The 24,722-nt window shown below is 45.7% G+C and overlaps 1 protein-coding gene across 6 annotated transcripts in view; it reads left to right on the top strand.

The window, feature by feature from the left end:
* The window catches only part of NCAPD3 (non-SMC condensin II complex subunit D3), a 40,725-nt gene that overhangs the window by 3,355 nt on the left and 12,648 nt on the right, over nucleotides 1-24,722 (top strand). For 4 of the 6 annotated variants that reach the window (XM_071449738.1, XM_071449737.1, XM_071449742.1 and 1 more), the window contains 18 exons: nucleotides 375-436; nucleotides 696-783; nucleotides 2,810-2,943; nucleotides 3,617-3,689; nucleotides 3,986-4,108; nucleotides 4,252-4,504; nucleotides 5,767-5,850; nucleotides 6,008-6,091; nucleotides 8,887-8,960; nucleotides 11,231-11,365; nucleotides 12,848-13,068; nucleotides 15,034-15,225; nucleotides 15,512-15,609; nucleotides 16,688-16,803; nucleotides 18,181-18,288; nucleotides 18,821-18,935; nucleotides 19,551-19,658; nucleotides 23,165-23,403. In XM_071449738.1, the coding sequence (XP_071305839.1) occupies nucleotides 375-436; nucleotides 696-783; nucleotides 2,810-2,943; nucleotides 3,617-3,689; nucleotides 3,986-4,108; nucleotides 4,252-4,504; nucleotides 5,767-5,850; nucleotides 6,008-6,091; nucleotides 8,887-8,960; nucleotides 11,231-11,365; nucleotides 12,848-13,068; nucleotides 15,034-15,225; nucleotides 15,512-15,609; nucleotides 16,688-16,803; nucleotides 18,181-18,288; nucleotides 18,821-18,935; nucleotides 19,551-19,658; nucleotides 23,165-23,403 (2,307 nt within the window). The remainder of the gene's footprint in view (nucleotides 1-374; nucleotides 437-695; nucleotides 784-2,809; nucleotides 2,944-3,616; nucleotides 3,690-3,985; nucleotides 4,109-4,251; nucleotides 4,505-5,766; nucleotides 5,851-6,007; nucleotides 6,092-8,886; nucleotides 8,961-11,230; nucleotides 11,366-12,847; nucleotides 13,069-15,033; nucleotides 15,226-15,511; nucleotides 15,610-16,687; nucleotides 16,804-18,180; nucleotides 18,289-18,820; nucleotides 18,936-19,550; nucleotides 19,659-23,164; nucleotides 23,404-24,722) is intronic. The other 2 variants (XM_071449739.1, XM_071449741.1) reach the window with 1 other exon arrangement.

Genomic DNA, 24,722 nt, shown 5'->3' with positions numbered 1-24,722 from the left:
TGGGAGCAGGGTGCCTGCCCTGTGTCTGCCTCTCCTACTGAACACTTGCAAGTGTTTTGTTCCTGGAATCAGAAGGGCTTGGGTTGGAAGGGACCTTAAATCTCATCTTGTTCCACGCCCTGCCATGGCAGGGACACCTTCCACTGTCCCAGGCTGCTCCAAGCCCTTGTCCAGCCTGGGCCTGGGCACTGCCAGGGATGCAGGGGCAGCCCCCACTTGTTCCTGAGGGGAGATTCTGGGCTTTGGGCTCTGCTTTTGTTCTGTTCAAGGGAGGTGTTTGAAAGTTAAGCCCAGTGGTGTGACCCCAGACATCCAGAGCCCTGCACAGCCTCCCCTCAGGGCACTGAGCTCAGCTTGGCTCTCTTCCCTTGCAGATCTTTGTTGAGATGACCAGCTTTGAGGCAGTGCTCCACGAGTTCGAGTTTTCAGCAGCCATGTAAGCAAAAAATTCTCAATAATTCTTAGTGTTTATAAAATGGTCTGAACAAGTAAAGCCATCAGTGCTTGTGTTATTGTCCTGTTTGTATAAAAATGAAAGTGACAAATTCTCTTATAAAGATAATTGGAATGTGTTCCACGTGCTGACAGCAAAGAGCATCTTGTGAATATTGAATGTTTCACAGTCAAAGAGCTCTTTTAACAGTCACATTTACTCTGATGAGAGGTGAAGACATCTCTTTGCTTTCTTTCCTTAGGGATGTTAATAAAGCCAAGTACATTCCTGAGCTGGCCTATTACGGACTTCACTTACTGTGCTCCCCTCTCCATGGCACAGAGGATAAGGTACAAGTTAAACAGAATCTTTAACATCCTCACAGTAGCATGGAAAAGGAGTGGTTGCTTCTTTCCTTCTCAGCATGTCCTTTTTGCTTGGATGGTTTTTACTTTTCACTTCAGTTTCCCTCTTTGTGCCATCTTTGCTGGGTCAGAGCAAAGATGGTTTTTCCCACCCCAGTCCTTATTTGCTGCTGCACTTGTGTGCAGTGAATTCTGTGCTCTGCTGACTCTTATGGCAAATGAATTGAAAACAAAGGAGATCTGCAGTGACATTGGGTCTCTGAACCTTAAAGAAGAGAGTTCCAGGTGGCTGCCTTTGCCTGGAATGCTGTGATTCCCTGCTAGATGGAGCTGCAGCACCGCCTGGCAGCGTGTGAGGGGCTGGGCTGTGCAGAGCTCTGTGCCCTCGGTGAGGCTGAGCAGGGCTGGTTCTTCTTCACAGAACACTCTGGGATCGTGGAGCAGCCAGTTCTGCCAGAAATTCCCATCTGTACTTGTTTAAATTGGCAAGCAGAGCGGGGCATCTCCCACTTACCTGAGTGCTGCTGCTCTGCATGGGCTGCTGAAGGTTGGGTGTGCCCAGGCTGTGTCTGGGAGCCTGTGTGGCCCCCTGGGCTGGTTCTGAGCCTGCAGGCTGGGGATCAGCAGCTGTCTAGTCAGGAAAGCCTGGAGAGCACACCAGCCTGGTTATTCCTGAGTGCCAGCCCAGCTGCAGCAGCCTGTGTGTTTCTGCCTCCTTGGTTTCTCAGTGCAGCATGAGCTTTGCAGAGCTGTTGGCGTTTGTGGTGACAGCAAGGTGTAGTCACTCTCCTTGCCAGACCTGCCTCATCTTCTCTGCCTCTCCTGCTTGCTCAGGGAATGTCAGGATCATGAGGAAAGCTGTGGTCCCAAAAACATTCAAGGGAGACAACTCCAAGCGTTCAAGTACAAAACACACATTTAGCTTAAGACATCTCCTGTGCAAAACCCAGCGAGTTTCCTCAAACTCCAAATGTTTCTGGCAGAAAAAGAAAAGTCCACAGGGGACTTTGGAGGGAGCACTTTGCCCTGTTTGGAGGGCAGCTGTTAATGCTTTCAGAAAGCCCTTCTGAGACCTTGCTGAGCTTGCATGAGAACATCACAGCCAGGAAAAGTGTTGTGTGTATTTAGAAAGTGTCCTCGTGGAATTTCTCTGCTGGAGTCATGCTTTAACCTGTGCTGCTGTTTGGTTCTAAGCTTGATTCAGAATTATTTCATGACCCTGGAGTGCCTATCCATGGAACAGAGCCTGCCAGTCACCTCTTCTTTGCAGACCCTTCGATGTGTGTTCCAGCGACTCCTCAGCGTCGTTCTGGTTTCATGCTTTATTATTATATTTATATTTATTATATAATTATATTATGTGTTATTATTTATTATGTATATTATAATATATAATTATGTTATATTTATTATATTCATTATGTTTATATTTATTGTATTTATTCATGCTTTAACCTGTGCTGCAGTTTGGTTCTAAGCTTGAGTCAGAATTATTTCATGACCCTGGAGTGCCTATCCATGGAACAGAGCCTGTAATCAGCCCTTCTTTGCAGACCCTTCGATGTGTGTTCCAGCGACTCCTCAGTGTCGTTCTGGTTTTATTATTATATTTATATAGTCATATAATTATAAAAATATATTATATTATATTATATTATATTATATTATATTATATTCATATTTATTATATTTATTCATGCTTTAACCTGTGCTGCTGTTTGGTTCTATGCTTGATTCAGAATTATTTCATGACCCTGGAGTGCCATCATGGAACAGAGCCTGCCAATAACCCCTTCTTTGCAGACCCTTCAGTGTGTGTTTCTCTGCAGACCCTTCAGTGTGTGTTTCTCTGCAGACCCTTCAGTGTGTGTTTCTCTGCAGACCCTTCAGTGTGTGTTTCTCTGCAGACCCTTCAGTGTGTGTTTCTTTGCAGACCCTTCAGTGTGGGTTTCTTTGCAGACCCTTCAGTGTGGGTTTCTTTGCAGACCCTTCAATGTGTGTTTCTCTGCAGACCCTCCGATGTGTGTTCCAGCGACTCCTCAGTGTTGTTCTGATGGTGGAGAGCAGTGGGGGCTCCAGGTGTGAGGCCCTTCCCATCACATCAGCTGTGACCAGCGCCAGGAACCAGGCTGTGAAATTCATCAGGTGACATTCAGAGCTCTGAGCATGGCTGCTCCTTTCTTCTGGCATGCCTTTGCTTTGCTGTTGAGGTGATAAAGGGATGAGACAAACTGGCACTGGCTTTGAAGTTGTTTGTGCAAATGAGGCTTAATTAAAATGTCTGGAATGGGAATTTACCCAGCTTGCTGGCAGAGGGGGAAGAAGGTGCTGTGGAAAGGACCCATTTTCTGTATTTTGCTTTGTGTCAGTTTTTCAAGTCCTGTGTTCAACTACAGAGAATTGTGAAGGAAATGAAAGATTAACATGGAGCTCGTTCCTCTGTAGTTGTTGCTCTCTCCTGCTTAATGATGTGTTTTGCCTGTGTTTATCCCCCCTTTTGGGGATCCATGTTGTTGGAAGTGTAGTTTGTGCAGAGATCCCCAGACAACATATAAAAGTAGATTAAGAACAAAGAAGCTTTTCATGTTACCCTTCTACTTGTTAGAAAAGTATGGGAAGAAATTATTTTGTGCCTGCAAAGCCTGATTAACGTGGGAAGCAAGGATGGTTCTCTGATCATATCCTGCTGCACTCATGATTCCAGAGTCATGGCCACTTTTCCTGACTTTTCAAATGCATTCCAAAAGGAATGTCCTTGACTTTTCCTCTGCTATAAACCAGCTTTGTTAAAATCTGCTTATGTCTTTCCCCTCTGCAGTTCTCTGGTGGATGAGCTGAAAGAAGCTGTTTATCCTGTTCTGCGAATCTTGCTCCAACACATCTGTACCAAGGTATGCCAAGCTCTGCTATTTCTGGGGCTGGAGAACTCATGTGGATACACTGGAACATCATTAATAGTTTAGGAAATTTGTTCTCACAATCTTTTCTAAGCAATGAAAACGTGTGATGGTGAAGTAGTGACTGAAGAAGCTGTGATGATTCTCACTATTGTTGAATGTGAATATATCAGCTCATTAAATAAAAAAACACTTCTCTTAAGCCCTGAAATGCCTTTCTGGCATCCAGAGCAGTGAAGTATCACAGGGTGCCCTTGTGTCTTTCAGGTTTTAATTAAATTTTCTCTCAGGTCCCAGACAAGGCTGATTATCGCACCTACGCTGCCCAGGCCCTGGTGACCCTGCTGGACAAACTCCCCTGTGCAGAGTTTGCTGAATTCATTGCTTGGCTTTATAAATATTCCCTCACCAAAGTAAGTGCATTTCCTTGATGCTTTGCAGATGAAGGGTTCAATCTCAGCACTGAATAGCTCTGTCACTGCTGGTACCCAGAGGCAAGAAAACTCCGTGTTCACTTCCATTAACAGAGCGCCTCGTGTGCTTTTTCTTCCTGCAGGTTTCCTACAGAGTGTTTGCTCTTGATGTAGCCTTGGCTTTGTTGGAGCTGCCAGAGAGGAGCCCAGGCAGCTCCTTGTCCCAGGATCAGCAGAGTTTGCTAAAGCACAAGTTTTTAGTGCAGGTCATGGTGTTCGGCCGGTGCTCAGACAAAGCCCCCGTGGTCCGGAGCAAAGCTCTCAGCAGCCTCGCCCATTGTCTCGAGATGAAAGCTGCTGCTGCCTTGGAGAGCATTCAGGACTTACTACAGAGCTGTGAGTACTGTGGGCACATGAGGTAATGAAAATCATTCTTGAACTTTCAAGGGGATAATTGCTGGGAGGTAGGAGTTGTCAGGAACTTAAAAACTGGCACGCAGAGTCCTTACGTGCTGTGCCATAATGAGCAGTAATTCATGAGCTGTTGGGAAGGATGAAAGTTTGACAAGAAAGTCTCACAGATATGTGTGTTTAGCAGAAAGATTTTTAAATGCAGAGTCTGATGAAGGAATAGAGATGGAAGCAAGTTTTGATATAGAAGAAAAGAATTGATGAGCCAGTCTCACTGGATAACCAAGGAGGCAAAGGGTGTGTTAGTTAGAAGGGGTTTTTATGGCTTAGAGCAAAGGATAAACCCACCTCAAACAAGAAGATGTTTTTACTAAGCAGAAGGATGGCACAGGAGAACAGCCTGCTGATGTTGCAAGTAGAAAAAAGGTCTCAGAATTTTCCACTGCAAGAAAACTGAAAAACAACTTCTAGCTTAAACTGTAATGTACTGACTGTGAGTGATTGGAGAACAGTAACATGAATATGGGAATTACAGCAGTTATGATAGGCTATAGACAATAGTTAGGGTATAGATTGGTTCTACTGTATTAAGATGCTAAGCAAAGAAAAGTATAAAATGCATTGGAACCAAAAGAAAAGTATAGAATGCAATGTAACCAAAAGAAAAGTTTATAATGCATTGTAACCAAAACCAAAGGGCTCTAGGCCTGCCTGCAGCTGGAGCTGACAGCTGTAGACACAGCCCTGTCACCCACAACCCTGGACTGCTTCAATGTCTTAGATAGAATAAACTGCATTTTGGATACAATAAACTGCATTTTGGAGAGCTGCCTGGAGTCCCACATCCCTCATTTAAGCTCTTACAATGAGCCTTGTTCCTTATGAAGCCTTATATTTGGAAGGGATTTATTCTCCTGTATCAGTTCTAAAGAGATTCCTCTGTGAGGCCCCTTTGAAGGATGTTTACAGACAACCAAAATTGCTCATTGGGAAAAAAAAAAAAGCAGTTCATTCTTGCCTGACAGCTGATTAAATCTTGAGTTGCCTTTTGCTTCTGCTAAGTTGTGCTGTTCGTGACTGGCATTCCGAGCTCCCTCAGGTGTGCTGAGGGCCAGATGGCACAATTCAGAGCCTGCACACAGCATCCCACGGCTAGATTGCTCGCCCAAAAAGAATTTGGAATGGCAGGGATATCCAGAATTCAAATACTTTGCTTGATTTCCTTTTTTATTTCTCTTTTTTGGCAGCCTCTGTCCGCACAGTGTTGGAAGCAAACACAAACACTGCGAGCGTGACAGTCAGTGCAGAAGGTACAGAGTCATTCTTTTCCAGTAAGTCTCAGGCTTTTCTTGGCATGCCATTTCCTAAAAAACACACAAATCTGTTAAACCTAGGGCATGCATGAGGCTCTCTGTTTAACACTGAACCATCTTCTTGCCAGGTGAATATATGCTTTTATTATTCCTCAGCTTTTATCTTTTCTTTCAGCTGTGTCCAACCATCCACTGAGGACCTTCCCAACTTTCAGAACTGTGGAGCTGACAGACAGCAGTGACAGTGCTGGGCCTGATGGTATGTCAGAATTAAAGCAGCCTTTCCAGATAAGCATTCAAAGCCTTAATTGAAATCAGACTTTCTGAAGTGTATTCATTGTCCATTTCTCAAAGGAAGTGGAGAAATCTGGTACAAAACACTTAAGGGTGATGAAGGGGGTGGAATTGCCAGCCATAAAGTAACACTATTTCCACTCAAGTCTGAAAAATACATTTAATCCTGAAATGCAGATGTCTGTTGGTACTAACGTGGTGGCAACCCTTGTTGAGAAGCAGGTAATTTATTCTTCCCAAATTGTAATTTATGTGGAATAAAACACTTGTAGCTCCATGAATTTCAGGGTAATTAAATCTCTTGCTCCAATGCACAAAGAACTGATCTGTTTTGCTGTGTAAAGCACAGCACCTTTCTGTTCTGTAGGCAAGGATCTGTTTCTCTGCAGCATCAGGTTGAAAGCTGAAAGCAGAGTGTCACACAAAATGTCCTGATGCAGCATGGCAAGCTGCCTCTAATGTGTTGATAGCCTGAAATCACCGTGCAAGTTGGCTTTTGTGGCCAGGATGTTCCTCCTTTAAACCTCTCCCTTTCTTTTCCTCTTGTGTGGAAAAGCTTTTCTTGCTAACCTTTCAACCCCTGCCAGGATCTGCGCTCTCAGTTCTTGCTGTTCACCTCCCTTGAACTGCTGACAGTTTCAATTCTCCGCTTGCCTCACATCCTGCAGTGCTGCCTTTGTTCCACGCTGCTCCTCACATGGGATCTCCCTCCCTATCTCCAGGAGCCAGGCTCCAATCTCCCCCCATTGAAAGCTCCTTTTTTTTTCAAACACACTCTGCTGATAAATTTCCTTAATCTGCTCCCTCAGACAGAAAAGTCCTCCAGGCCACTCAAGGTATTGTGAATTCCCCGTTTGGTTGCAGGCTCCTCGTGCCAGAGGATGCCTGGGTTTGTCTCTGATACCCAGCTGAGCACACTCTTGGCACTTGGCAAAACAAATTAAGAAAAGGCTGGAATGAAAAAAGACTTGTCTGGAGCTCCAGAGGATTCTGAAATCCAGGGCTCTCCGAGGCAGTCAAGGTGCATTAGCAAAGCTGTCTGGCCCATGCCTGTGCTTGGCTTGTGCCTGTGCTAATTTTGCTCTCCTCTGAAGACCAAACAGCTCATTTCTCTTAGAAAAGAAACAAATCTCAGCCAGGGATAGTCAGAACATGCTCAGTGCTCAAGGGCAGAGATCAGAAAGGTGGGGATAACCTGCAAGGTGAGGTGTGCACTGCAGAATTCCCCCTGCACACCAGCATCAAACATTCCCTTCCCTTGGGAGTCCCCAGCCCTTTAGAACTTGGGATTTTTGGTTGTTTTGTTCTTTGTTTCCCCCCTGCCCCCTCCCTCTTTTCTACATCAGAAAGATCAATGTCAAAGTGTGATTATTTGGTCACCTTCACAAGACTGGACTATTTTAGTGGCAAAATCTTGCAGTAGGAAGGTTCTGTGCTCTTCCTGTGCAGCTGCTCTTGGGAGGAGGATGGAAACTGCACTTAGCTGCCCATTAAGAAAGCCCAGATCAAAGTCCCTTTGCTTCCTTTTGGTAAAAATGTATTTTTAAGCTAGTTTTGCTTAGTTCCCTGTGACTAATCCTGTTTTTAATGGCAACAGGATGGATGTCCATGTGAATCTCTAAGTAACAGATCTCCAAATTTGGCATATCTTTGGGAAATCTGACAAACAGCAATAAATAAAAACCTTAAAAGCCATGATAAAATGCTGGAAGTCCTTATGGCCAGTTAATAGCCTAGTGATTCAAAATGTGAGAAATAATTGATCTGTGTATTCAGTTGTGTGCCATTTAATAACTTCTTGCCTTGATGATGTATTTTTTCCCTGCCAACATGCAGAAATAAGTGTGAATATGGCTGTGCAGGGTGAAATTTGGGCCCTAACATGACATCCAGGGACGAGGGATGTGTTCTGGTTTCCTTGCAGGCTCTGAGGTGGTTCTTTGCAGCTGCTGGTTCAATTCTACACCCTCAAGGAATTAACAAATGGAGCCATTTTCCCTCTGCAGCACACAGCAGTTCATCCATTGATGCTGTGTGCAGCTCTGAGGCAGAACTCCCAGGAGGCTGTGGGTGTTGTGAGCTCTGCAGAGCCTCCCCTGGCTCTGTGCTGGCTCCTTTTGTCTGAGCTCTGCCCAGGTAGCTCTTCCCACAGGTACCAGGGTTCCCTGAGCCACAGACTGTGCCTGACTCATCTGCTGAGCTCTCAGACTCTGAAGGTAGCCTCACATCTTTTGTGTAGACAATTAAGAGGTCAGAAATTACAGATTCACCTTTTTTTTTTTTTTTCCCTGTGTGTCTCAAGTAATTTGTTCCATCATTTTCTTTTGTGATATATTAAGATGAGTTTTCAAATGAAAGAAGTGGGGAAATGGTTTGGGTTTGTTTTTTCCTTCTGGCTTATGCCTCATTCTGGATTGTTCTGGGTGGTTTTAATTGTTCAGTCCTTCTGAAAGTTTTGGGGAGCCGTTTGTTTTTGCTGATTTACTGAGTTTGTGCTGCTTTAGGGTGGGCAGGCCCTGGCACAGGTGCCCTGAGCAGCTGGGGCTGCCCCTGGATCCCTGGCAGTGCCCAAGGCCAGGCTGGACACAGCTTGGAGCACCTGGGACAGTGGAAGGTGTCCCTGCCATGGCAGGGGTGGAACAAGATGAGCTTTAGGGTCCCTTCCAACCAAAACCATCCTGGGGTTGTGTTGTTCCAGCTGGTGCTGTGAGTAATTCCTTCTTCGTGGGGGTAATTCCTTTTTATCCTCATTTTGGATAGGAAAAGAAGTCATGGCCATGCTGAGAGTGAGAGCTGGAGATGAGAAAACCAACGTGAGGAAATCTGCTCTGCAGGTAGGGTGAGGCTTGCGTCCTTCCCTGCTCTCAGTGATTACCCAGAATTGTTAAGTAATTAATTAGGCCACAGCTTTGCTGCAAACTCTGTCACTTTGCCCACTTGTAGCTTCCTGCTCTCCCTGCAGAGTGCCTTAGAGGCATTTAGGATCTTGTTTACTAGCTCCTGATAAGTAAATAATGCAGGCATAATGATGGAAATTTCTCTAGTACCCTTGCTGGCGTTCTGTTATTCCGTCATTTGCAAGGAGAGGCTCTTGTCAAATGTCAATAGGCATTTCAATTAGGAGACTTCCTCATAAACTGAAGCATATTAACTGCTTAGTTTGTTCTGACCTTGTTAGCAAAGGGATTAGGTTATATCCAACCTCTTTTTGAGCTCTGTGCTGCTTTCCTTGCTGCTCATTTCTTTAATGAAGTCATTAGCTTTTAAAGAGAGATGCTTCAATGGAAATTTCCTTGTTTTTAAAAAAGAGGTGTCTGCTGCTGACTGCCTTCCTCTGTTAGTCCTCTTCACCCCAGCTCTTCCCCCTCAATTCACACACTGATTTGAGCTTCCCAGTCAGGGCTTTGCAATTCATGTTTTAATGCTTTCTGATTAAGAATAAAAATAAATCCCTCTTCCTTATTATGAAGTAAAAGCTGTGGCTCATACAAGAGGCACGTTACTTTCAAGGGGAAATTGTGACACCCTCCCTCTCCAGCTGCTGTTCCAGAGCAGCAATGACTGGAATGATGTTTTCTGATTCATTTTCCATCTCTGGCTGTGCCCAGCACTCATGAATTGTTAATGTGCTTCACTCTGGGTGTGATGAATCTCTGGTTGCTGTTGGTGGGGGGTAAATTGTATTTTTGCTTTGCCACCCAGTGCCCCTGGAGTGCCCAGCCCAGCTGAACCTAAATGGTGGGTCCAGAATGGGAGGGGATTTGGGGACAAAGAAGGAAGTTCATGGTGACTGCATTCTTGTGAAACAGGAGCTTTAGCCTGAACAGGACAGTGGGGGTCTAGGTAGGATCACTTGGGTTTGGACTCCCAATTACCCTCCTTGCACTTGTTCCAAATATCAAGGCAAGTGCAATGAGATGCCTGTCACATTCAGTAATTCTGTCTGGTTAAGGTGTTCCTACCATAATTAATGAAAAGATTTTGAAGGCTGCAAAGCAGTGGGGAGGGACAAGGGATTTTTTTGGCCACCTGTTTTTAAGCTGCCCCCGAGAATATTCCACAAGTAGAGCACATGCAGTTTGTGATTATCAGTGAAAATGGCAACACCAGAATGGAACTCAAACTCCTTTTTATTGAGCTCTGCTCCAAACCCAACCAAACATGTTGCAGATGTAAACGGAGCTGGGAACCCTTTGTGGGAGCTTTGAAATGCAACTATTGGAATTAAATATCAATACAGCCAGATGGGACATGCCTGGGCTTGTCTGGCCCTTGCTGCTTGACCAGAGGTGGCAACTGTGGTGATTTCACCCCACAGACACTTTTGGCTGCCTGGGTGTGTGGTGTTTCACCCCACAGACACTTTTGGCTGGCTGGGTGTGTGGTGTTTCACCCCACAGACACTTTTGCCTGGCTGGGTGTGTGGTGTTTCACCCCACAGACACTTTTGCCTGGCTGGGTGTGTGGTGTTTCACCCCACAGACACTTTTGCCTGGCTGGGTGTGTGGTGTTTCACCCCACAGACACTTTTGGCTGGCTGGGTGTGTGGTGTTTCACCCCACAGACACTTTTGCCTGCCTGGGTGCTGCAGTTGGCACGTGGGGACAAGTCCAGGCCTGCAGGAGCTCTGGTGGTGCTGGGATGGAGCTTCCCCCCATAACAGGGGCTGCTCCTCAGGTTTCCCTCTGTGGAGAAGCTTTAAGGCGATGGTGAAGGAAAGGAGTCGGTTCTGATGGAGGGTTTGGATCCAGAGCTTTATTCTGGCCCTCAGGCCTCTGAATGCAGCACCAGCTCCAACAGAACTCCCTGAGCCCGTGGCTGCTGCTCCTTTGAACCCGGGGAGAGGGGCAGGGAAGGGGCAGGGAGGCACCAAGCAGGGACAGGAGGGGAGGGACAAAGGGACAAAGGACACCTGGATGGCCCAGGGCCCCCCAGGGACAGAGGGCATCCTTTGGATCTGCCAATCACTGATGCCCTTCTGGAATGCCAGGACTGACAGACAGTGCTGGGAGGGGAAAGGAGAGGGGACTGACACACCTGGGGAGGGACTGGGAAAACTGCCATCCCAGCACACCCCAACTGAGCGCTGCTGTTTGCCCGGCAGGTGTTTGTGAGCCTCCTGAGGCAGGGCGTGGTGCCCTGCAGGGCCGAGGAGCTGGGCGTGCTGCGGGAGCGCTGCCGGGACCCCGCCGTGTCCGTGCGGAAGCAGGCGCTGCACTCCATCACCGAGCTGCTCCTGGTGAGCCTGCCCAAGAGGAACACAATTAATGCTGTCATCCTGCTGCAGGGGTGCCATGCTGTTGTCTGCTTATCACCAAAGTTCCATATCTTCTTGCTGTTTCTCCCGAGTCAGCTCCTCATACTCCTGGCTTCCACACTGTTGTGTCCTTATCACAAAAGTTTCACACCTTCCTGGTGTTTCTCACAGGCAGCCCCTCAGAGCACTGACTCTCTCTTCTTCACAAAGCATCCAACTGACTCCAGTTCCCTTCTCCAGCAGCCAACCACTCTTTTATAGCATCTTCTTCTCACTGGGTACAGCTCTGGCCTGTTAAAGTCAGGCCTGCTCCTAATCTTTGATAATTGGCCCAGCTGCACTCCTTAGGGCTAAGATTACTTTCTACACTATTTTCTAATATTCTATCCCACTACAGTTAAATGGGTATTTATATTATGTCTTGGTTTGGAAAGACAGGTGCCTGCTAAGGTGCCTGCTCCTGCCTCCCCTGAAGTGGAAAAGATGTAAACCCCCTCCCTCCAAATTTTATAAATTTTAAATTAAGGGGCTCTCAGGCAAAAAATATGGCAGCAGGAATAACAGTTCTTTACTAGGGAAGAAAATAAATTTTCTTTAAAGAAAACTCAAAGAAAATTTTGTTGGTATTTTTTGGGGCCTGAGACAGTGAGGTGTTCCTCAAGTTAGAGCCCTGGAGGGATTGTTTTGTGTGAGTAAACAGGAGGTGATAGTGTATATGGAGTTTAGATTTATACTCTAAAGCAGCACAGGATTTGAAAAATATAAAAGCTAAAACCCTAAGGCATCAAGGGGAATGGAAATTCTGCCACACCTGGGAAGGGGGAGAGCAGGAGGGACCTCACCAATCAGTTATTCACTCTAGGAGCTGCATTTTAGGCTGCTCTAATTCTTTTCATTACCTTTTGACTCGGAAGTCATGACTCACTCTGATACCTACTTGTGATTTATGCAGAGTGCTTCCAACTGTTGGAAACACTGATTTTTCTGGCTGTTGATTTATGTGTCATGAAGAAAATGTTTATGTTGCTGGCCTTCTCAAGTTAAAAAAAACCCTGAATCACTTTCAGATGTAATGTGTGGATGATAGCAATGCTATATTTTTCTTTCTTTTCTATTTATTCACAGGGGGTTTGTAACTCAGGCTTGGAGCACAGGGTTTATATTAAGCAAAGCTCTTTTTTTTAGTGCTAAATCATCTGCTGTACAGCCTTATTGCAAACCTGTTATAATTCTTTATAGAGTCTCAAAACAAAGTGTTACAGTACTTTAGCAGAAACACCAGGTATTTATCATAGAGATGATTAAAGACCTTGTGATGCTGAGTTTCCCTGTCCCACCTGCTGCCACACTGCTGGGCTTGATTAAAATTCAAGTTTCGAAGTTTGTAGCTGAACCTGGAGGCCTTTGCTGCTCTTACCCATGCATTTGGGATCCCCTAATGATTTAAAAATGTGTTTCTCTCAGTCTCAGCCCAGCAATGTCCTGGTGCAGAAGGCCTGGTTGGACGGAGTGGTGCCCGTGGTGATGGATGCAGAAAGCTCTGTCCAAGAAAAGGCCTTGGATTGCCTTGATCAGCTCTTGCTGCAGCACATAAAACCTTACCATAAATCCAGGAGTGGTGATGGGAGGCAGGAGCTGGCTTGGGAGCTGCTCTCCCTGTTGTCTTCAGAAAGCCAGGAGCTGAGGTAAATGCATTTTTCCCTCCCTTGCCTCTGTTAACATTCAGGGATAAAACCCACAAGTTTGGGGTTTTTTTCACTTTTAATCCCATTAGAATACACAATTTTTCCTTTACAGAAGGAAATTACCTGTTGACAGAGGACTAAGATAAGAGTCTGAGTTTGTGTTCTCATTCCCTGTGTGGCCACAGCCTGTGAGGTTCCACAGCTCACACACACCCTGTTAAAATGCACGTGCTGTGCAAGGACAAGAAACCAAATTTTTCTCAGGGATTTCTTTGAAACTGCTCAAATTCCCTGCTTGAAAGCCTCAGTATCATTCTGGGGATGGAAACTGCCACTCTGAGGTGCTTGTGTTGCCCTGCCAGCTCCCAGGACAGGGCTGTTGAGCATGGATAAGAAGAGTTCAGCCTTGCTCTGTGTCAGGTGTTTTCACCTGCTGCTCCTGTTACCTGTGCTCTCTCCCTGGACTGAACTGCTCATTGTTCCATCCCATGCTGGATGCACTGACAGCACATGAATATTTAAGTCAGATGGAGGTGTTCCTCTGACAGAAGTGAGAGAGGATATATAAAGCAAGAACATCACCTTGTATTAATTCTTATGTACAATATGTTACTTGTCTTGTGACAAATCGAATTATCCTGCCTGCCGTGGGAAGGAGAGGGAGAAATGGGATGACACACAGCATGACAAGGACACAACATTGATTAAAGACAGCTGTATGTTTATTAGTCAACAGGGCATAATAGCTCAGAAATAGCAGCTGAGGCACTGGTGGTGCTGCCGTGCCAGTGTGGGGAGCTGTCACTGTTCTAATTTGGGCCATTTTCTAACAGGGTTTGCACATTCCTGGCACCTTCTTCCTCCTGACCCTGCAGGACCTTGCAGCTTGAGAAATCTCACAGCTCTACCAGTGTGGAGCAGATAATGAGGGTTGTGCAGAAAAACGAGCAGGCTGTGATGCCTGACATGACTCTGCTGTGCCTTCATCCCTGGGAGTGCTCAGGGCCAGGCTGGATGGGGCTCTGAGCACCCCAGGTTAGGGAAAGGTGCCCTGATCCATGGCAGGGGGTGGAATGAGATGATCTTCAAGGTCCCTTCCAATTAAGGCCATTCTATTGATGCCTTGTGAAGGCTGAACTGGAACAGAGGCTAGATGGAGCTAAAGAATAAAGCAGGGATTTATTAAGAGGCCTCAATGGATGCACCTTGGGCAGCACAAGAGCCCAGCCAGGGCTGCACCCAAGGTGAACCAAAATGTTCCCAAAATGAACCAAGGTGAACCAAAATGGTCCCAAAATGAACCCAAGATGAACCAAAATGGTCCCAGAATGAACCCAAGATGAACCCAAATGGTCCCAAAATGAACCCAAGATGAACCCAAATGGCCCCAAAATGCCCGAGCGCTCCCGGGGTCTCTCCCTTGGATCAGTTCTGCTCCATTTGCACCTTGCAGTTCATTGTCCCATTCCAGCTTTAGCCCCTGCAGTCCCATCCTTGTTTTTCTCTCTCCAGCCCATGGTGTTTGTGCTCCTGGGCTGAGATTTGGATCATTTGTCCTTGGTGCCCAGCTGGAGCAGGAATTGTTTTGTCTCCCTGCTCTGTGCCCAGAGCTCACCATCCCCTGCTATGAACCCAGACCCACACACTAAAGCAAAACAAAATCTGAAAAATAGAAATGCTAAAACTGAGGCATCATTATGACTGGGTATTAACTAAGCACTGCTGGAAAGTCTTGGGTACAAATTGCTAAAATTATAATTTCCTGATGTCTCATGGGACCAGTTGGACCTTCTGTGTTACTGCTCCAACACCCATGTAGGGATGTCAGGTCTGTAGTGAAAATATGTGTAAATGTGGAAATTTTCAGTGTGAATTGTGGCAATGCCAGGCAATAGCAGCTTTGTTGTGTTGGATTTTACTGTTTTTTTATTTATTCCTCCCTAAACTTTCCTTTCCTCCCTGCAGCCGTTACCTGAGCAAAGCCTTCCTTATGTGGTCCAAGCAGAACAAGTTCACCTCCACTTTTGTCAATAATGTCATGTCTCACGTGGAGACAGAGCATTCCAGGGCAGCTTGGATGCTGCTTGCCAAGGTGGCAGGCTCTTCCCCCAAGCTGGATTACTCCAAGATCATCGAATCCTGGGACAGCCTCAGCAGGTCAGTGTGTGTGCTCTGAGCTCCATTCTGCCAGGGAGCCCTCAGTGCCCTTCCACAGATTGCCTTGTAGCTGCTTAAATCCCAGTTTTTCCTTCAAACTGTCACTTCTGCAGCTGGAAATCCAGCAAAGGCTTCGAGATCGGTGCAGTAACCAACTCTTTCCTCAAGCCCTCTGAGTTTTCATGGCCTTTGACAGGCCTGCCTTAATCATGCATGTCCCAGATGGGTGGGGATTGCTCAGCTGTGCTTCGGTGGCGTGGCTCAGAGCTCACTGTTGGTTTTGCAGGCAGCAGGACACCAACAGTGGCACCGTGGGACACGTCCTGTGTGTCATTGGGCACGTGGCAAAGCACCTCCCCAGGAGCATCCGTGAGGGGCTGAAGGGTGAGTGGCCCTGAACACCTGCAGAGGTTTCATCTCGGGAGTTTTGCTGTTAGTTGCAGCTCCAAGATAGAGGAACAGCCTCTGTTTTGGCCTGTGCATTCAAAGAATGAGTCAGAGCTCTTCAGTTTTTGGTCTCTATATATCTTATCCATAAAAATTTTCCTCCTGTCCAGCTGAGGTCCACTCAGCAGGACAGACAGAGGCACTCTGACCGCTCTCAGGGCAGTGTTGTCTCTTTATCCTACAAACTACGGACAACATGTTTACAATTCCTTTCCAATACCTATTGGAGGAATACAGTATGGGTAAATGAAGATGGCATAGAATGGAATCTTATCCCCTAAAGAGTTGCAGCTGAACCAATTACTAAAGATTAGGAGCAGGCCTGATCTTAACAGGCCACACCTGTAGCCAATGAGAGCAAGTGGCATAAAAGAGTGGATTGGTGGGCACTGGGCTCGGCTGGATGCTGCAAGGACCAGGAACAGTCAGTGCTTAGAGGAGCTGCCTGTGAGAAACATGGAGGAGGAATGAAACTCTGGTGATATGGAATCCTTGCACCATAGTGATAAGAGAACTCTTGATAATAGAACTGTTGTAGAACACATAATGATAATAGAACTGTTGTAATATATGAGACAACAACCTATCACCTATGTTAGACAGTGAACTTCTATTCTAAACCAGTCCCAAAGTGTCAGGATCACAGCAGAAGATGGAGGTAGAAAAGAAGAAGAAGAAAGGCTGGACACGCCCCCAAGTCCATCCATCTTGCCCCCAAAAACCCCTATTCTAAAAATCCCAAAATCTACCTTTTCACCCAGTGATGAATCTATTATTACACTGCTTAAACTTCTGTGGCTTTCAGGTCCTCATATAAAGCTGGTAATTTGCTCCAGGGGTCATAATCAAACCCACAGGTGCTCTGGGCTGTGTGCCAGGGTCTCTGAGCCCCCTGGCAGGGGCCCCAGCTATTCTGGACACCCAGAGGGATGCGCTGAGTCCTGACAGTTTTGTGCCTCCACAAACCCTTGAACAGCTTAGAAAATGTTTATTTTATGTGTGATGTCATCTCCAGGGAGCATCCAGAGCTGGCTGAAGGAGTCTCAGTGTCCCCTGGAGGTGATCAGCCCAGCTGTGGAGACCCTGCAGAAGCTCTGCCAGGCCTCTGCAGCTGCACCAGAGGAGGCACAGGTGGGACTTAAAATATTCCTTTTAAAATAGCCTGTTCCCCACTCAGGGGGTGTCTGCTGCTGTCTGCAGGCTGTGGGATGGATGATGAGCTCTAAAAAAGAGGCTCTGATTCCAGCAGCTCGAGCCTGCTCTGCTCAGCTCTGCCTCTTTGCTGCACTTGAGCTGGAGAACATCCTGGGGCTAAGCCTGGCTTGTGAGAAATCTTCTGCCTTCAAATGTGTTCCCCCACACACCTCTGAAACACCTTGCATTTGCCTTCTGTCCAAGTTTACAGAATTCCTAAAGGAAATTTCCTAAAGGAAACCTGTAGCTGTGCTTGGTCCAGCTTGAAGCCACAGATTTATGCTGTAATCTCTGTGTTCTCCATCAGAGCTGCTGGAAATACACATATTTCCTAGACCTCTTCCTGGAGACCAAACAGGGAGTTAATAACTTGCTCATAACTTTTTTCTGCCTCCATTTGTTTTATGCCATGGCTCTGTTCTGCTCCCATAGTGGGAAGTTAGGCCATATTTTGTTGGTAAAATAAAAATCTCAGCCTGGACACAATAGCAGAGAAGCCAAAATTGATGCAGGTCTCTGTCCCTGATGCTTTCTCTTTGTGTCTGTTTTATATTTCTCTTTCAGTGTAGATGGTAGCTGTTTTATAATAAGCATCCCAATCAAGTTTAGTAAATAATGGGCAGAACTGAACCCTCTGTGCCTCAGCAGCCAGGGTGGGATGATGGTTTTTGGGTTTTTAAACTGACAATCAGAAAATCCTGCCCTGTAGGTACAGCCACCACAGAGTGTTGGCTTAAAATGAAATGCAGATGTTCCTGTCACTGGTCACTTCATCACATCTAACATTAAATACTATTTATATATGTATTTGGTTATTAAAATTATCACTCTTAGATGGTGGAAAACCAGAAATTATGCTTTATATTCACCACAGTGTAGTAGATAATCTGCTTTTCATGTGTTTCCCCTTCACTCTTTGGAATTCACATCATGTTTTCTTGGTTAATGGAGCTGCTTTTTTCAAGCAACATCTAAAAATTCCCACAGACACCTCCAATGTGTTGGGTGCACATGAAACAGTCGCCTAAATCCTTTTTGTTTAAGTCTGTGTGATTTCTATAATGAAGTAAACTTGGGCCTGTGGATCATTAAAAGCCACATTTTTCCAAGGTGTTTTGACACTTGCACACATCCTTTGATGTGCAGGGAGAATTTTAAAGCTCTAAGGCACTGTCAGATTGATTTTAATGGAATCCAGATTATTAAAAGCACATAAAGACTTTGATATTAGGGATTCATGTGTGGACAGATATCACAGCTACCTTTTGTTTAATTAATAATGTGTTGAATTAATTTTGTTTAATTACTGAACAGGAGCTGCTCAACCAGGTGTGTGGAGATTTGGTATCCACCTGTGAGAGCTACATCTCCAACATAGTCCTCAAAGAGGATGGAGCAGGGCAGCTGCAGGAAGATCTCTTGGTAAGTTTGGGGATTATTATTGTAAATAATCCCCTTCAAGGGTTATTTAAAGGGTGGAGGTGTGCCTGGAGCTGGTGTTCCTTGAAATCCATGCCAAGAGCTGGGATCACAGGAATGTGCAGGGCCTGTGTGTGTGGTGAACTCTTGTGTTTAAGGGCCTGGGAGCCCACAGCAGTTTTACACACCAGCAGTTGCTTTAAGGATATGGCACCCCATGTATTTTTAATACATGACGTGGTTTTTATTTCCTTGCCTTTCCACTCAAACTTCTGAGATGAGCTGTTTGGGAGAGATGCATGGAATGCTCTGAGGAGTATTTCAGTCTCATTAGATGTGGTGGGGGCTGTTGGAGCATATTAAACACACCCACCCAGGATGTCTGTTCCAAAGCCTCCCCTTCTGTTCTCCAGCCACTGCCTTGAAAGCACTGAGGGAATTTTGAGTTGTTTTTTTGGAGAAGAACCGACTCCTGCTGGCTTAATTTGCAGCTCAGCCTCTGCCTTTTGACTGCAGTGCTGCTTTCTCTCTGCAGGTCAGACACCTCTTCCTTCTGGGTGAGGCTGCCCAGCTGTGCCCAGCCAAGGTGGACAAGCACATCTTCCTTGTGGTTCAGTCCATCCTGGCCTCTTCTGGCAGCAAGGACCAACGTGAGCCACTCTCCCTCTGCCTTTAGCTGTGGTGATGTTCACAGGGGTCTCAGGATGAGGGAAGAGATGAGAATCTTGACTCCATTTTCAGAAAGCTGATTTATTTTATTATATATATTTATTATTATATGATATATATTTAGTGAATTATTATTTTATGATATATATTATTGTAGGGTATGTATATTATGATAGATATATTTATATTTTATATATATATATTTCTTCTCCCTATGATTTAGGGAGAAGAAGAATATAATATATATTATATTAAAACTACACTAAAAGAATAGAAGAAAGGATCTCATCAGAAGGCTTGAAAGGAAAGGAATGATAATAAACTCTTGTGACTGACCAGAAAGTCCGAGCCAGCTGGGCTGTGATTGGCCATTAATTAGAAACAACCACATGAGCCCAATCCCAGATGCACCTGTTGCATTCCACAGCAGCAGATAACCATTGTTTGCATTTTGTCCCTGAGGCCTCTCAGCTTCTCAGGAGGGAAATCCTAAGGAAAGGATTTTCCATAAAAGATGTCTGTGATGTTTAGCTTTGAATTTGCAGTCACCCCTGTGTACCAGGCCCTGTTTCCATCCCTGCCCTGTTCTTTTCCAGTGTCTGCTTGCACAGACAGTGAGGAGATGCCCAGCTCCCAGCCCCTGTCCCAGTTCAGGGGCTCAGCCATGCCTCCCGTGGTCAGGGCTCATGCACTCATCACTTTAGGTAAGTGCCACCCTGCCTTAAAAATGGGCCTTTGTGTATCTCAGCCTTTCTGGTGAAGTTCTGCCCAAAATCCTGCAGAAAAGGAGGCTCAGGGGGGACCTTGTCACTCTGCAGCTCCCTGGCAGCAGGGAGGGAACAGGGACAGGACAAGAGGAAATGGTCTCCAGCTGTGCCAGGGGAGGGCAGGTTGGACATGAGGAAGAATTTGTCCATGGACAGGGTTGTTAAACATTGGAAGGGGCTGCTCAGGGAGGCTTGGAGTGCCCATCCCTGGAGGTGTCCAAGGAATGCCTGCATGTGGCACTCAGAGCTCTGGGCTGGGGGCAGAGCAGGGATCAGTCACAGGTTGGACTCAATGATCCCAGAGGTCTTTTCCAACCTAAATAATTCCATGTGAAGCTCTGGCAGTTGTGACAGAGAGCCCCAGTGCTCTGTTGGCATTAGCGCAGCTCAGAGCTTTTAGCAATGCAAATATCCATGGAAACAAGTTGGGCAAACCATCAGAACCCTGCCAGCTCTGCTTCTCCAGGTGGTTAATGCATTAATAGTGACCAGTAATCAGCATTGTCCCCAGAGCTGGGCTGTCCTTGTACTCAGAGCTGGGTGCTGAAGGATCCAGCTCACTTTCAGTAAGGTGTTCTAGAGAGGGTGAAGAAAACTTGGTGCTGTTGATGTAGCTTAGAGCAGGATGGCTGCACTCAAATACTTGTTCTCCTCAATGTGAGGGAAATGCTGCTTTCAGAGAAGCCTGGCCAGCTGCATTCCCAGGATTCTGGGGAATACCAAGTGAAAGTTCTGGGTTTTAATACTTCCTTGGTTAGGAACAAGTTTCTTTTGCAGATAGGCAGCATTATTCTTCCCTTAATTGCTTTGGAAAGTTTAATACTTTTGTGCAGAGCTTGGGAACAGGGAGAAGTGATGTTAGAACTATTGCAGGCTATTTTATTTTAGGTTGGTTCAGTGATGCTCTCAGAGGTGGGTGTCTCCCTGCTATGCCTATGACAGCTGGGGCTGTTCTTTTTAGCTGCTTTGAATAATACCCTGCACACAGAAATAGTTTGCTGTGAAGGAGGGAATTTGGCATGGAGACCCACTCTATAGGTCTAAGGGGAGTTTGGAAGAACTTGAAGTACCATCTCCCTGAGAGATCGTGCAGATTGCTCATCAAGTTCCAGCATGAGTTTCTTGTTTATTCCCTTGTTTACTTCCTGATTCCTTCCCTGGTTTGTTTTGGAGGCAGCAAGCTGGGCTGGCTGGGAAGGAGAATTTATCCCAGCTCTGCTGCTCTGGTGATGCCTTGGAGTGGCTGCCTAGAACAGAGGATAGACAGAGTTAAGGGAATAAAGTGGGAATTTATTAAAGGCCTTTAATAGATACACCTTGGGCAGGGTTACAGGGGCTACACCCAAAATGGACACCGGTCATGAGGTCTTGTATTTGTGGGGTTCCCAGATGGAAGAAGGAATGATGAATCTGGCTCCATGTTCTCAGAAGGTTAATTTATTATTTTATGATATTATATTAAATTAAAGAATACTATACTAAAGAATACAGAAAGGATACTTACAGAAAGCTAAGAAGATAATAATGAAAACTTGTGACTCTCTCCAGAGTCCTGACACAGCTTGGCCCTGATTGGCCAAAGAGTCAAAACAATTCACATGAAACCAATGAAACAATCACCTGTTGGTAAACAATGTCCAAATGCATTCCAAAGCAGCAAAACACAGGAGAAGCAAATCAGATAATTGTTGTTTTCCTTTTTCTCTGAGGCTTCTCAGCTTCCCAGGAGAAGAATCTTGGGCAAAGGGATTTTTCCAGAAAATATGACTGCCACAATGAGGTTTTCAGACAGATTTCAGTTTGGTCTATTTGCATATCAGAGGTTAATCCTCTAATTAGAGCTTCAGCTAATGAAGTCATTCATAGTTTACTTCCCCTCAATCCACTTTTGTTTATACTTTTTGGGGTCTGAGGCTGTTGGGTGTCTTTGGATCTCACACCTAGAGAGAAATTGTTTTGTCTGACCACAATATGAAGAGTTCACTAGACTTTACATGGCACTTAGAGCTGTGCTGTCTTGGTTTCAAAAGACAGGTGCCTGCTAAGGAAGGCAGGAGCCTCCCCTGAAATGGAGGATGTGAATGCCCCTCCCTCTGAATTGTTATAAATTTGAAATTAAGGGGCTCTCAGGCAACAAATATGGGAGCAGGAAATAAGTTCTTTAATAGGGAAGAAAATAAAAAGATAAAATAAACAATGCAGTAAACTAAAACACTGCCAGAGTCAGAACCCAGCCTGACACCCTGTGGGTCAGGGTGCTGGCAGCAGAACCATTGGAATTGTGGCTCAGCCCTCCTGCAGTGTCAGGGCTGGTTCTGCTGGAGCAGGGATCCTGGAGAAAGGTGCAGTCTCTGCCTCTGGAGATCCAGGGGAGCCTGCTACAAGTGGTTGTGGAAGAGATAAGGAAAGAGCCTGCCTTAGTCCAAGTCCAAGAAAGGAAGGAGTCAAACCCCCATATGTTGGTTTCAAGGCAACCGCATAGACCACTTATGCTTCTTTCTCGTAAAGAGGTGTTAGTAAAACAATTACATAGCCTTGTCAAGACTAAATTGCAGGTGAAAACCCAGCACATCTCTATCTAAATATGGCCAACCACTCACAACTTAACTTCCAAGACACTTCCTCACCTATCATAGAAGAGCTGATAGGATTCCATGACCATGCCCTGATGTGACCGTGTTCACAGGGGTGCTTGGATGAGGGGAGAGACGAGGATCTGACTCCATGTTTCAGAAGGGTTGATTTATTATTTTATGATGTATATTACATTAAAACTATGCTAAAAGAATAGAAAAAAAGGTTTCAGAAGGTTGGCTAAGAATAGAATAGGAAGGAATGAGAACACAGATTTGTGACTCAGCTCTCTGACTGAGCCAGCTGGGCTGTGATTGGCCATTAATTAGAAACATGATCCCAATCCCAGATCCACCTGTTGCATCCCACAGCAGCAGATAACCATTGGTTACATTTTGTTCCTGAGGCCTCTCAGCTTCTCAGGAGGAAAAATCCTAAGGAAAGGATTTTCCATAAAAGATGTCTGTGACACCCTAATGGTTGCACTAACAATCTGCAGCCTAGTCCTCTACCTATTAACCCAAACTCAGAGAAAAACTATCATCAAGGATAAGGATAAGGAAAACTGCCCACTAAACAGAAGACAACTCTACAGATGGCAAACAGAATCCACCTTGCCTTGCAATCTGGGACATGCACCCTAATGATGCACTAGCAGGCCAACCAGCATTACAATTGCTATCTTAACCACCATGTCTGTCATCCTCCTTCCTATCTCCCCTACAATCCTTACCATTATCTAAGAAACTTAGGATTACCTAAACCCAAGGCCTTCAAAGCCTTAAACGAGAGTTAAACCCTCTTAGCGCAGGCTCTGAGAACCACAAGAACCTGAAGCTGCAGGCGTCACCAGCGGTGTTGCTTTGCAGGGAAGCTGTGCCTGCAGCACGAGGAGCTGGCCAAGAAATGCATCGCGGCGCTGGCGCGGGAGCTGGAGGTGTCGCCGGACGTGGCCGTGCGCAACAACGCGGCGCTGGTGCTGTGCGACCTGTGCGTGCGCTACACCTCGCTGGGCGACAGATACATCCCCAACATCTCCCTGTGCCTGCGGGACCCGCAGCCCTTCATCCGCAGGCAGACCCTCATCCTGCTCACCAACCTCCTGCAGGTGAGACATAGTGGAAATTATCGGGATGGGAATCTGTTTTAAGTGAAATGTGCATTTTTTAATTGAGTCCGTAGCTTGCAAACACATCTGCGACACCCCTCAGACTATTGGCTAGTTAAGGAAACACCCTCATCCTGCTCACCAACCTCCTGCAGGTGAGACATAGTGGAAATTATCGGGATGGGAATCTGTTTTAAGTGAAATGTGCATTTTTTAATTGAGTCCGTGGCTTGTAAACACATCTGCGACACCCCTCAAACTATTGGCTAATGAAGGAGACACCCGCATCCTGCTCACCAACCTCCTGTAGGTCAGATAATGTAGAAATTTTCTGGAGTAGAAATCTATTTTAAGTGAAATTTACATCTTTGAATTAAGTCTGTAGCTTGCAAACACAGCTGCAACACCCCTCAAACTATTGGCTAGTTAAGGAAACACCCTCATCCCGCTCACCAACCTCCTGCAGGTGAGACTATGCGGAAATTATCGGGATAGGAATCTCTTTTAAGTGAAACGTGCATTTTTTAATTGAGTCCATAGCTTGCAAACACATCTGCAACACCCCTCAAACTATTGGCTAATGAAGGAAACACCCTCATCCCACTCACCAACCTCCTGCAGGTGAGACTATGCAGAAATGTTCTGGATGGGAATCTGTTTTAAGTGAAATGTGCATTTTTTAATTGAGTCCGTAGCTTGCAAACACATCTGCAACACCCCTCAAACTATTGGCTAGTTAAGGAAACACCCTCATCCCGCTCACCAACCTCCTGCAGGTGAGCTTATGCGGAAATTATCGGGATGGGAATCTGTTTTAAGTGAAATGTGCATTTTTTAATTGAGTCTGTGGCTTGCAAACACATCTGCAACACCCCTGAAACTATTGGCTAATGAAGGAGACACCCGCATCCTGCTCACCAACCTCCTGTAGGTCAGATAATGTAGAAATTTTCTGGAGTAGAAATCTACTTTAAGTGAAATTTACATCTTTGAATTAAGTCTGTAGCTTGCAAACACATCTGCAACACCCCTCAGACTATTGGCTAGTTAAGGAAACACCCTCATCCTGCTCACCAACCTCCTGCAGGTGAGACTATGCAGAAATTTTCTGGATGGGAATCTGTTTTAAGTGAAATGTGCATTTTTTAATTGAGTCCGTAGCTTGCAAACACATCTGCGACACCCCTCAAACTATTGGCTAATGAAGGAGACACCCGCATCCTGCTCACCAACCTCCTGTAGGTCAGATAATGTAGAAATTTTCCGGAGTAGAAATCCATTTTAAGTGAAATTTACATCTTTGAATTAAGTCTGTAGCT

The sequence above is a fragment of the Agelaius tricolor genome, unplaced genomic scaffold (genome assembly GCF_023055355.1).
Source record: "Agelaius tricolor isolate 1412-34295 unplaced genomic scaffold, bAgeTri1.0.p SCAF_29, whole genome shotgun sequence".
NCBI classification, from domain to species: domain Eukaryota; kingdom Metazoa; phylum Chordata; class Aves; order Passeriformes; family Icteridae; genus Agelaius; species Agelaius tricolor.
Note: the sequence above shows the minus strand (reverse complement) of the source record. Positions and strands in the feature narration are given on the sequence as shown.